The sequence below is a fragment of the Astatotilapia calliptera genome, chromosome 4 (assembly GCF_964374335.1).
Source record: "Astatotilapia calliptera chromosome 4, fAstCal68.1, whole genome shotgun sequence".
In the NCBI taxonomy this organism is placed as follows: domain Eukaryota; kingdom Metazoa; phylum Chordata; class Actinopteri; order Cichliformes; family Cichlidae; genus Astatotilapia; species Astatotilapia calliptera.
This window is the reverse complement of record NC_137425.1, coordinates 27779316-27791610: the sequence shown is the minus strand read 5'-3', so window position 1 is coordinate 27791610 and position 12295 is coordinate 27779316. Positions and strand designations below refer to the sequence as shown.

General features: G+C 40.5%; 1 protein-coding gene across 1 annotated transcript; it reads right to left on the bottom strand.

The window, feature by feature from the left end:
• Positions 1 to 228: 228 nt before the first annotated feature.
• Positions 229 to 5675, bottom strand: LOC113021261 (uncharacterized). The gene is made up of 6 exons (XM_026165822.2): positions 4796 to 5675; positions 3723 to 3999; positions 3307 to 3476; positions 1798 to 1941; positions 1535 to 1700; positions 229 to 1431 (listed from the first exon to the last, which is right to left on the bottom strand). Exons 2-6 carry the CDS (start codon positions 3979 to 3981, stop codon positions 1235 to 1237), a joined length of 936 nt encoding a protein of 311 aa, XP_026021607.1. The 5' UTR covers positions 3982 to 3999; positions 4796 to 5675; the 3' UTR covers positions 229 to 1234.
• Positions 5676 to 12295: the final 6620 nt, after the last annotated feature.

Genomic DNA, 12295 nt, shown 5'->3' with positions numbered 1-12295 from the left:
TGTCACTGCCTTTAAGCTTTTGTAGCTAAATATAATTAGATTGTAGTTTTAAATAAAATACACTGAAATTACATTTAATTACAGGGGACTTAAGCTCTCAGTCTACTTTGATATTTATTATTGTCCGATTTGATACATTTAAAAAAATAATACGTGATTAACGGAAGACTGACATGGACAGGAGCTGTGTAGGGACAGACTCCGAGCTTAAAGACTCAGCAGCTCTCGTTTCATGTGATAAAGAAAATGGTTTTAATGATGGAAGCCTCCTTTCATGTCTTATGGTCATAGTTTAAAGCACAACATCACAGGAAAGCAGCTGCATAGAAACATTGACATTTTGATATGAAAACGCACATTTGCAATTCAGCCCAGCAGCCTGTGTTACAAATATGTGTCTCATATTTGTAACTAAACTGCTGAACCTGCTGACATCTGGGTGGGATGTGATCATTCTTAAACTTGAACTCTGGGTAGATCTTCAGTACACTTTAATACACATGTGCTCACATAAGCACGGCCTGTCTTGGAGCTACCTGCTAAGATAGATGGCTGGTTGGTGTAGAAAGAAAACAGTTCCTGTGTGATTTTTGTTGGTTTTTCTTCTCAATTAGCCATTGCTGCTGCTTTAAACTGCAAGACACCAATTACTTCAATTAGCTTAAAGATAAGGCACACAACTCTGCGGCTGATATACCAAAACAGGAAGGATGTCTTTTGTTCTTTTTTAAGCGACTGACCACTTTAATGTAACAATATTGCAACTTTAAACACTTTTACCAAATGTGCTGTTGAAATGGTAACAAAGTGTTTTTATTTTATTTTTATAAAGCAAATTCAAACTAGACTTCATGTGCATGCAGTAGTCAAGGGGAATCCTGTGAGTGATCACTGTGAGTCATCTGTGTCATGACCCAGCAGCAGGACATTAAGCATGCTCTTCAGTCAGTAATGGGACAATCACGCACAGGCGCACGTATATTGCAATGGAAATAACATCTCATTACCTTCGGAACACGTTTGCTTTGCAAAAAATCTTTAGAAAATAACCTTATCATCATTTGTGAATGACTTTTGGGAGTTTTAATCAAAGATGTCCCTGTAGAGTTCTTCAAGCTAACCAGTCTGCCTTTATTCCCTTCTAAGCATGTTATTACTAAAAGCATATTTTTCAGACTTTTACATTTACAACAGATGTCACCCTGCCCACTTTTACTTTCTTTGCTTCATGGGCTCAGGTTTGAGTGTACATGTCCCCGTAACCACACTGTGTCTCTTGGTGGCGCTGTAGATCAACCCTGCGCTGGAAGCTGAGCTGACAACGGGGGCAGCTGAACGGCCGATAGCTGCTGTGCTTTCGGCTGTGGGTGATGAGGTTGGAGCTTTGGCTGAATCCTTTACCGCACACCTTACACACATGCGGTTTCTCACCTGAGCAGATGAGGGAAAAAAAGGGGGCAGGAGAACATTTTTTTTTTTTCAGAGCTGGAGCATTTAAGAGCAAGGTTTAAATCAAACTGTTGTGTTCACCCACCTGTGTGTATGAAGGTGTGTTTCTTCATGTCTGACTTCTGGTGGAACCTTTTGCCGCAGTACTGGCAGGGGTAGGGTCGAGTGTCTGAGTGGATGAGGAGGTGGGTTGACAAGGTGGACGAACGCTTGAACACCTTTCCGCACACCTTGCAGCCAAAACTACGCTCCTGCACATTTATACACACAAACACACAGCTATTAAGAACCATGTTGATTAGCTTGGTTCAGCTTATTATGAGTCTGAGTATTATCAGGCTACTGTACCTTAGCTCTACCATAGCTGCTGATTGTTCTGAAGCCAAAGGGCATGTGGGAGATGTCTGTGGCCGTGGGGGATGTTGCCAGTGGAGAAGAGAAAACATTACAAACCTGTAGACCACCTCCTGGTATTAAGACTTCTGAAAGGGACTGTGGGAGGCAGACAATGAAGAAGAATACTAGTGAGAAGCTATTTAAATAAGGGGAATTTAAACAGCTCATCAGTATGGAAAATTGCTTTGTATCAAAACGCCATTGCCTTGGAAATACGATTGCAACAAGTAATCAGTGTCTAATGTTAGTGTACTGTTGCATTTCATTTGTTCGATCCATAATAAAACAACGAGAGGCACTTGTAAGCAGATTTTGGCACCGAGGGCAGAGCTGGGCTGGCTGCTTCCTTCTCGTCTCCAGTCGTTGGGTTATAACTTATCTCATCTATCTCATTTCCCAAAATGTCAAAGCTTTCACAAAACATGATGAGCTACAGCTGTGCCAATTCTCCAGTGGTGCTGTGCACAATCATTTAAAAGTGCAATTGTTTTTGTGAGTAACCAAAGTAAATGGCAATATTCCTTGCAGGCTGCATCTGACTGGCGCATGTAGGTTGATGCAATATTGCATGAACTGTTACTTTCAGCTTTCTAAGCATGCTCTGCAAACACTGCACTCACTCTTCGTTTGTTTCCAGACGGCGCCTGTTAAAGCACCTCGATTGTTTAAATTGAATTTCATCTTCAGCAAAACATTTGAATAAAGGTAATAAAAGGTCTTTTTTTAATATTTGGAGAACACGCGGCTTAGGCGTCAGCCAGCTTTGCATTAATTATCTATTATAATAAACCTTTTGTATTTGCGATGCTGCTAGAAATCACAATAAATAGTTAAAACTTGTGAACACATACCGCTGTTATAAGCAAATGTGTCATCTGTTCAATAATAAGATGTGCCAAAAATACATTTGTCATATTTAGAAATTATTATAAAGATCCTCAAATATTCCGTATCATTCTGTCCAGGAGGGCATTAGCAAATATTTCCAGCTCACACAAACAGGGTCAACAACAAAATCCTGTTTTGTTTTGTTTTTTAATCTTTTATGTCTTTTTATAGACTATTGAAATCAGTGTGAGCTCAAAAATCCAACATCAGCTCCAGTTAGGAAACAGGACAGCTGATTACAAATGATGTTCAATTTAAACAGCATAAACGTTTTTTAGACTGTCATCGATGCTGATTCAAAAAGCAGAGAGATTTTTCTGGATATGAGCTTCCAACTTAGCATACAGCTTATGATCGTATACGAACGCGTGCATTCTAAATGCAAACAAAACCTTCTTATCAATAAAGTTTTAGAGAGATCAGGACTCATTTCAAATTCCTCCTCATGAGAACGCACAGACAGATGAAGCGGTTCAGAGTATTCTCTCCACTTGTGATTTCTTTTTCTCTGTGACACTGATAAGAACATCAACAGCAAAGACTAATAATTCTCACAACCCACAGGCCTCCTACCTTCTCGCACAGCGGGCAATCACTGACGGGGGATTTGAGGTCAGTGTGCGATGTGTGGTTGACTAACATGAAGACCAGTCTCTCCAGCTCTCGCTCTCTCTCAGATGCTTGGTGTCTGTCTGCCAACCACGGCGAGACCAGCAGAGGAGCGTTTATTTTCTCCAAGGGGGCTTTTTTTTAAGAATGAGAATACAAATGTCATTAGTTCATTGATGTGTGAATCATTCTGAACCATTTTTGCATTTCTTTTTGTGGCTTTGAGTACAAGAAAAACAAAGAACTTTGGTGTAACCGGAATCCGTTTGGTATTGTTTTAAATAACAAGCCACATTGACACACATTGCGTATTTACTGTGGTAGTATTTCAAGCTCAGGTATACACAGACATACACAAACAATGCTAGAAATATTCATACCTGAAGGCCAACGGTCCTGCGTGGGGTCACTGTGAGATCGGACCGCCACCCGACTCCACGGCAAGTAGGCTTCGGCCGCAAAATCTTTGACCCCATAGATGGGGGACGAAGGCTGCGCAGCATCTTCAGGACGTCTGCCGTCCTTTCCAGCCACTGGCACCTCAGCATCTCTCTGGGATAGGCACTGCTGTCTAAAGGCATCCTTAGACGGGCTGAGGAGGTGAGTCCTTTTACTCTTGACGAGGAACGATCTTGGCATGGCAGAGTGTCGACTGAACTGATGGGAGTCAGTTCATGTATCAGAAAGCTGCAGGAGTCTGATAAGCCAACTCTTTCATGTCACTTTTAGAGCCTCGTGCACTTAGATGTCGTGCACCTGTACGTGTTCAGTTACAATGCCAAAGCTTGAGGTTTCCTTAAGAAATACAGCCTGCCACCTGCACAAAGCCCTCAGTGAGGATAACCCTGTTGTGGTGTCATACATCTTCTAAACTGACACTTCTGCTACTTTTTATACTTTTATTTGAAGTGCAAACAATATATTTAGATGTTCTCTCTCTTTTTTTAAGAACAATAACAGCAGCGGCGCCATTAAGGATTTTGACCTCGCATGTTGACTCGCACATTTTCAAAATGAAACAAGTGCGTGCACAAAACAACTGATTCATATTGTGACCGACCTTTTTTGTTTTAGTCACCACATAAGGGGCGAATATTTGTAGCTCTGAAATTTAGCATTATAAAATTTCATTTATTTAACAAGGAAGAGAAGATCCTGAAAATGAAAACAGAAAAGACAACTAGGCGAGGCAACAGCATGGATGTAAAACTAGTTTATTTAAACTTGATAAAAAATGTTGCCTCTAAATCTTCCGCTAGCTTTAGCCTGAGTGACAGTAGGTAACAATATTTTAACCTCGCTATGTACTGAAATAATATCCTGCACAAATGTCACAGTGCACCAGATGATTACTTTTGTCATGTTTTAGGTGCAAATAGAAATGTGGAAAAATATAGCTGAGATTAACTATGACACAGTAACAAGTGGATACCAGATAAATTGCTCTTCTTACCTCTGTATTGCGCAGCTGAAGTGTTTCTTGTGTCCTTGTAGCTGACAACGTCCTCTTTTCACTTTCTCACACCCATCGACTGATGACATGACACAAAGAGATTTGATTTGATTTTGAAAGGCTGCTGAACATTGTTTGACTGGAGGCACGAGGTGGCAAAATGCCCTGACCCGTTCGCATCTATTAGTAAAAAATGAGTTATTTTCACTGTAAGCATCTTTTTAACAGCCAGTTTTATAGGAGTTTTTTGTTTTTGTTGTGTTTTTTTTTACCCCAATAAAATACAAACCTAAACAAAAATAAATAAATAAATAAAAATGTAAAATTATAAAAGAAAGGGTTGATCAGCTGGTGTCTTGGGGCTATCAGTTAAGTTGTCATGATGCCAAAGTCACGATGAAACCTTATTTAATGTGGGAGAAATTTGCTTGTGTCACTGCTGGATTTAATGACTATATATGTGGGCGTACTTGTAAATACACCAAGCATTCTCTGGAAAGTTTGAATATCTCATTGTTCTCATGTGAACATCTGAACCTTTACTTCTGAGACACTGAGGTAGCAGTTACACAGTAGACCTACCTGTCGTGTGTATGAGCGTGTGGGAGTGTTTTATGTGGTGTCCCCCTATCCCACACAGTTTTAGTTTATATTTTTATTTTTTATTCTTCCCTAAATTATACCTGAACCCATACAGCTAACATTTTCAGCCTTAAAAAACCTTCCATTACATGGTATAATCGTACACTTTATGTGTAATCATATTTTTTTTAAGTAAGCTACACTTTGTAAATGTTTAGAAGGAATTAATCATGTAAATAATTAATAAATTATGTTGTAAATAAAATAAAGGCAAAATAGCTGAGTCACTGTGTCGCTTATTCAACTTCCTTTTTCTTCTTCCAAAGACAAGACGCACCCCCGCCCATCTATACACTTACCAGAATTAACTAAAATAACCAAAGTAATAAGTTTGAAAGAGGTACTAGAGGCAGTTTATTTTTAAAGCGTTGCAAAGGTTAGTTGAAGTACAAGTGAAAAAAGGGTTTTCACATTGTTATCATGCACCAAATCTCTATCTATGTGTTTCGGTGCTTCATGAGACGATTCCTCCTTGTACGTCTTTAGACTCCTGAGGGTTCTCATCTACATCAGCTATGTCATCATGTTGCTTGGCAATCATCTGATCCATTTTTTTTTACCATTTAGACACTCCTACTGTTTTAGTTTCATATCCACAAAAGCTGAATTATGCAGGATATATTATGACACCATCTCGTTGCCTAGCATTCACCTAGCAACTGGCTAAAATGACTTGTTTTTATCATATAAATTGCATCTGCTGCCCCTGTTTTTTGTGTTTTTCTTTGTTACTTGTCTCAGTTTGCCAAACGCCTGAACAGGCCAAACTAAACTCCAGCATGGAAATGTACAAGTTCTTATAGTTTACAAATACCCCAACATTTGAACACACTTTACAAACATGTGACATTTTCGGTGTAAAAATGATCCCAAATTATATTAATTATGGTTCCCAGAACCAAATCTACAATCTACAAGAAAAGTAATAAATAAATATGCATATATATGGCAAAGGCAAAAACTAGTGCTTTTCACTGTACATCAAACACAGCCTACCTTCCTTGAACTGAAGGGGAAGTACTTTACCCTTTATGTACCCAGCACAGCATAATCTATGTCTGCTATTCTCTAAAACGCTTAAAGAAGACTGGAAAAAAAATAATCTACTTTATCTGTACTGATATCACAGAAATCAGTATCATAAACTAATCAGTTCTTCATTTATCTTGATCATAATAAAAATACCACGTCTGATAAAAACACCCTCCCAGGGAAGATCGGGCTTATTTCGAGTGACAGAAGAGAGAAAAACATTAACCAATCAAACTGAAGGCACAGACAGAAATAGATCAGAATTTCACAGCTCATTCTACAGCTTGCATGTGCGAATGCTAAGCAAAAGCGGAATCTCTTGAATCTTTGCCCAAATTTTAGCCCCAAAAATGTTCAAACCCCTTGACTGACAGCAGAAAAATTCTTAAATTGTACTACTTACAGGCTTCAAGATGTTACTATTCATAAAAAACACTTAGAATCAGCATATGTGCAGATGGCATGTAAGTTTAGTAGAAGCCACAGCACTTGATCAAATGCAGATTATAATTAGCCCAGATGTTAGCTTGCCCTGTTTGTACAGCTTTCAACAGCGTGCCCCCTGTGGGCATGACGAACTCTCGGCTGTTTCTCTGAAACTTACTTGGGAAAAGTACCACGCTTTTCATATCTCATAAACTCCACACGACCTCTCAATTTTACACTATTGCTTATCATTTTACAAGATGAATACCCTTGTTTGTCTGGAAATGTCAGCCACAAAGAGTAATTAAATGTACAAGATGAAAACATCTTCTATCATCTATCCTATCTACCTTTGTATCTAAGGTATGTTAGTCACTGCTTAAGAGTTCGACTGTCATTAACAACAAAGAAGACTTTGAAATTTCTTTGACTTTTTTGCCAAATTGTCAGCAAAATTGTCAGAATTCCCCAATGCAAGTTCTCACTGACACAACTGGAAAAAATGGCATTTCTGAACAGATATCTTCTGGAGCCTGAATCTGACCTCAGACTGAAATCAAATCAAAGGCACATGAACTGAAACCAACGCTTTTCTCCGTGTGGCTGTATTTTTTGCAAGCAACTCATCTGACTCCTGGTGTGAGCAGCACAAACTGAAGCTGAGTTCCCCTTGATGTGCACAAAGACAGGCATGTCAGAGCACTGTGGTTGATGTGGTGGGGGGCTGGCAACCTTTTCCCAGGGGCTTTCAGGGAGAGCAGACGAGAGGAGTGCAGGGAGCCGAGACGGGCTGGTGGGTTCGGTGGGTTTTCAACTTCATTTGTTTTGGGGGGTTCAGGGGCTGCTCGTTCCCCCGATGGTGGCAGAAAACTGCCTTTCTAGGAACCTGAAACCTGAAGCAGAGCGAGGCAAGAAAAAACAATTGTAGGCAAAAGTTCATTTTCCTTTTGTTTTGATCCAGATGTTTACTCGCTGTGATAGTCTGGAGTATAGTACTTTATATTTTACTTGTCCTTTATTATAAGGTAAACATGACATAAGTACTACAGTACCTCAAGTGACTACACACACACACATACATATATAGTCTCATTACATGTGGTATAAAACTAGCATTATAGCATTTCACACAAAGAACATTATACCAACAGTCACGCCTGGTGCTGGTAGTGTGATGGCAGACTGGGGTTTCAGTATCTAGATGACTTTCTGTATTGATGGTACCATGAATTCTGTTCTTTACCCAGAATTTATATTTCTATGTGATTTTTTTTTATTTTCCCGTGTTTGTCTTTTAGTTAATCTATTCAGCGGTGTGTCCATTTTATACTTCCCTTGTGAGAAACTTCAAATTAACTCTTACTTACATTTCCTTGCTCCAGTTTCTATCCTTGCACTATCATACTCTCCCCTCTATCATCTGTATGGCACAAGTCGGGATACCAACTTTCACGTTTTGACAGGATACCTCAGGAGGTTCATTGTTGTCAACAATGGCGAAAAGCCTGGTGTCAGTAGATGCAAGCAGAAAGGCTGGTCCAGGATGCTTTGGTTGCAGAGGCTGGGGCTGCAGAGGGCAACAGGCAGCTCTGGAGGCTGGGGTTGAGGCTGTGGCCTGGTTGCCCTCACCCTCGCAGCTGGGACAGGTGTAGTGTGCTCAGTCTCTGGGTTTGCCAGCCCACATTCAGTCTCTCACTGGGACCTAGCAGCGAAACACTCTGTGGGCCCAGTGCTGACTGACACAGCTACAAAAACAATGTGCACCTAGCAGCTCTTGTCTTTAGTGTCTTCAGTCTTTGTGTTAATCAATCCAGGACGGAACCTCAGAGTGGACCTAGCATTGATTGCACTCAGAGCTAGCCACAGCCTGGTTGACTGACCCAGGTGGGAAGACCTTCGGTGCTTGACTTCTTCTGCAGTGTTCAGGCTTACCGAGGCGTTACCAGCGACCACATTTGCTCTTTGAGGATGGCAAAACAGATAAAGCAGGCTCAGAAAGGTGGCTAGCTATCACTGCAGCTGGTGGGTGGTTAGCTGGAAACATTAGACAGGGGAAGAAATGATGGCAGGAAAACTGAAACTCAAGGGATTTAATTAATTACGGAAGATATTTAATAATGAACAGAATCTGAAAGTCGAAAAAGATAAAGACAGGGTCAAAAACCCAGGACCATCACACATTCATGCTCAAAAACTCTCTATTGTGCCTGAATTAAAGCACTTGTGCAAAGAAGAGTGGGCCAAATGTCAGTATGTGTTGCTGGAGGATGCAAGGTACAGACGCAGAGGCAGATGGAGGCTAACAAAAGGCGAGCCCGTTATTGAACTGATTGAAAACCAACATGAGACAAAACAGAAATCAAAACAGAACCCAAGTTTGAACCAATAAACTGACACAGGGCAAAGAGACACATCGGTACAAAGACCATGGGACAAAATGATGCTGGTGAACTGAACAGTACGCTCTGGCAAAGACGATACACAGGGGAGAGCGGGGCAGAGAGGAAACAGGTGGGAAACACAGCGAGAGCAAATCTGGAATAATGAGACGAGGGAAGCTAAACTCAACAAAACACACAAGGAAAACAGACCCCACACAGACCCCAAACACACACACACACACACACACACACACACACATTTGGATTCTGTGCTTATTTATATTTCCATACACACACGTTGGAGGTGTTTGCTCCGTTCTGTCACACTCCGACTGTCACTCTCTCATCTTAGTCCAACTACCCTCCTCCACACCCCAGCAGCTACTAAAACAAGGGAAAGAGGTCATTACACACGCACATACAGTATGTATGCGTGTGTGTGTGTGTGTGTGTGTGTGTGTGTGTGTGTATGTTAGCCAGAACCATGAACTTGGATTGGATAAGTAGAAGAGAATGAATGGATAGATATTTAGCAGCATAGTTCTCAGAACTCTTTCAAAACAGATACTACTTTATGAAATGTTTTACACCAGCTATTTATTTTATGGGTCAGTTTTGTATAATTAGACACCACTGAAAACACTTGGATAGTGTCCTCTGTGACCTTAAAAGCCATTTAAGCGATATTTTTCTAAGATTTGTATTTCTGCTACATAGGGGAATAAATATTGTAATTAATTGGTCACATGGGTAAAAACAGTACCACAAAAGGGAGAACGCTGAACAGAAAGTTGCGTTTTGGGCGCTGATGTCATCCATTTGGTTTTATCACATGGTGGTTGCAAAGTCTCTGATAGTGATGATTTAAGTAAACACTTAGCAGTGAGATAAAATGCAAGAACAACAAGTGACAGATTATTCTTCAGCTTAATCTAGCATGCAGTTGAGCTCCATCTTTAATTATTATACATCAGGTTGACAGTGCACCAATAGTAAATCCATTATATCCTTCAAAGTTGCACCAGACCATGTGAGAAAAGTCAGCTGTGTGAGCAAACACACCTACATCAGGTTAGTCGAGCTTAAAAACTACAGCTTAAGATGGATCACTTTCCATAATATGTGATGTTCAGAGCCACTGAGCCAGACAGCACATCTCAGCGATGTTTCTGGATATTCTGCATATGCAGCAACTTAATTACGAAAAAAGTCTTTGTACTTTTTTATAACTGGCAAGAACAGAGTGGGTGTATCTAGCACATTTAATGACATCATTACTTCAAATGAATCGTTATCGACGATCAAAGGAAGAGAAGGTTCACGTTATCAGGCAGCCTCGAGGTCAGCCTACAGTCTCGCTGCTGTTTATCTGTGTAGCTGCTGTGGCTGGTGGCTTGCAGTGGTTTCAGTCAGGGGACTTGACGAATGAAGCGCTATGCCACTTTCTCACGGCCAACAGCTTCTCTTGTGTCTACAGTTTACCCCCACCCACCCGTTTTACACTCATTTCCTCGCAACTTTTTCAACTTTCTCTCACTCTGGTTGGCAAAAAAGCAAAGGTTATGGACAGTTCAGGAGTTTCTTTTTTAGCTGAGGGGAGGAAATCGTAAAAGTTTAACAGCTTTGTGAGAATTTGATGCCGATGTTGGTAATGTCCTGAGTGTGTGTCAAGTAAGCGCTTCGTCAAAGTACAAAGCGCTATATACAGTAACATAAAAGGGCCGCAGCAGTGGCAGGAAAAACACCAGATGTGCTTTACGATATGATGCACTTATGTTGTGTAACACTGTATCTATAGCCATGGGAACTGGTTGCTGTAGCTCTCAATATTATACTATATTACAGGGCCATGTACAAAAGCAAAGCCACAATACTTCCAACCAGGCCTGTGCCACCCACTGAACAGGAAGGAGGTATTTTGCTGAGGTATTTTCTTTCTGTGTTACCGCTTATCACATCCTCCTACTCTTTTCAATCAATTGCTGTCAGATTGAAAATGCCACAGATTCAATTTAAAACCAAATTTTCACATTTTTTCATTTAACAAATTACTGAACCAGAAGAGTTTGTAGTCTTACCACCCAACGCAGCGCCACTAAACTAACTATAGCTGCCACTACTCTGTGTAAGGAGGACAAACAAATTATGGTAACTATGACAATATTGGAGACAGAAATTTTCTCAAATTTAGCAAGCAAATGGGCATCCCCACTCCTACACATTCATCCAACTGAGATTTGCGTGACTATGACAGAGCAGGGTTACAGAAAGGTAAGGGGGTGTGAGAACTCATCAATGACAAGGTACCCAAGACAGCTGCTGCCTACATCCCCAGAGAGACTCTAAATATATAACCACAAGCTCTAAAAGGAAATAGACCTGTGATTACAGGCATACCAAAAAATTTATTATCTGGGTTTTTCCAAGTCTTAAAGCTATCTATGTACAATCTTAGAGTATATTACACCGTCTCTATTTCTTTAACAAAAAACCAAATGCAAAAGCACTGCAAACCATGATTCAGCAGCTTGTAGAACCATCTTTAGCAGTAATACATTTTCTGTGTATCTTTATGAGTCCCATGAATCATTGTGGAGGAGTTTTGGCCTGCTGTTCTTTACAGGTTTGCGGGTATTTGTTTATGCACAGCTATCTTAATGTCCCTGACTTTGAATTGGCTGTTGCAACACACTGATGCTTTTCTTTTTCAGCCATTCTGTGGTAAATTTGCTCCTCTGCTTATTCTTGTTACATGACCCAGTTTTAGCCAAGCTTTACCGAGCCAAGCATTTGACTCGAGAATACGTTGGTACACAGAGGAGTTCATGGTTTTCTCACTTACAGCAATGTGCCCAGGTTCATGTGGGCACCTTCTCCACTTTGGTTTCATCTGTCCAAAGAAGTCTTGTGGTTTGTTCAGATGCAGCTTTGCAAAGCTAAGCTGTACTGCTGTGTTCTTTTTAGAGAGAAGAGGCTTTCTCTCATACTTGCTCAGTCTTTTTCTAATCGTGGTGTCATG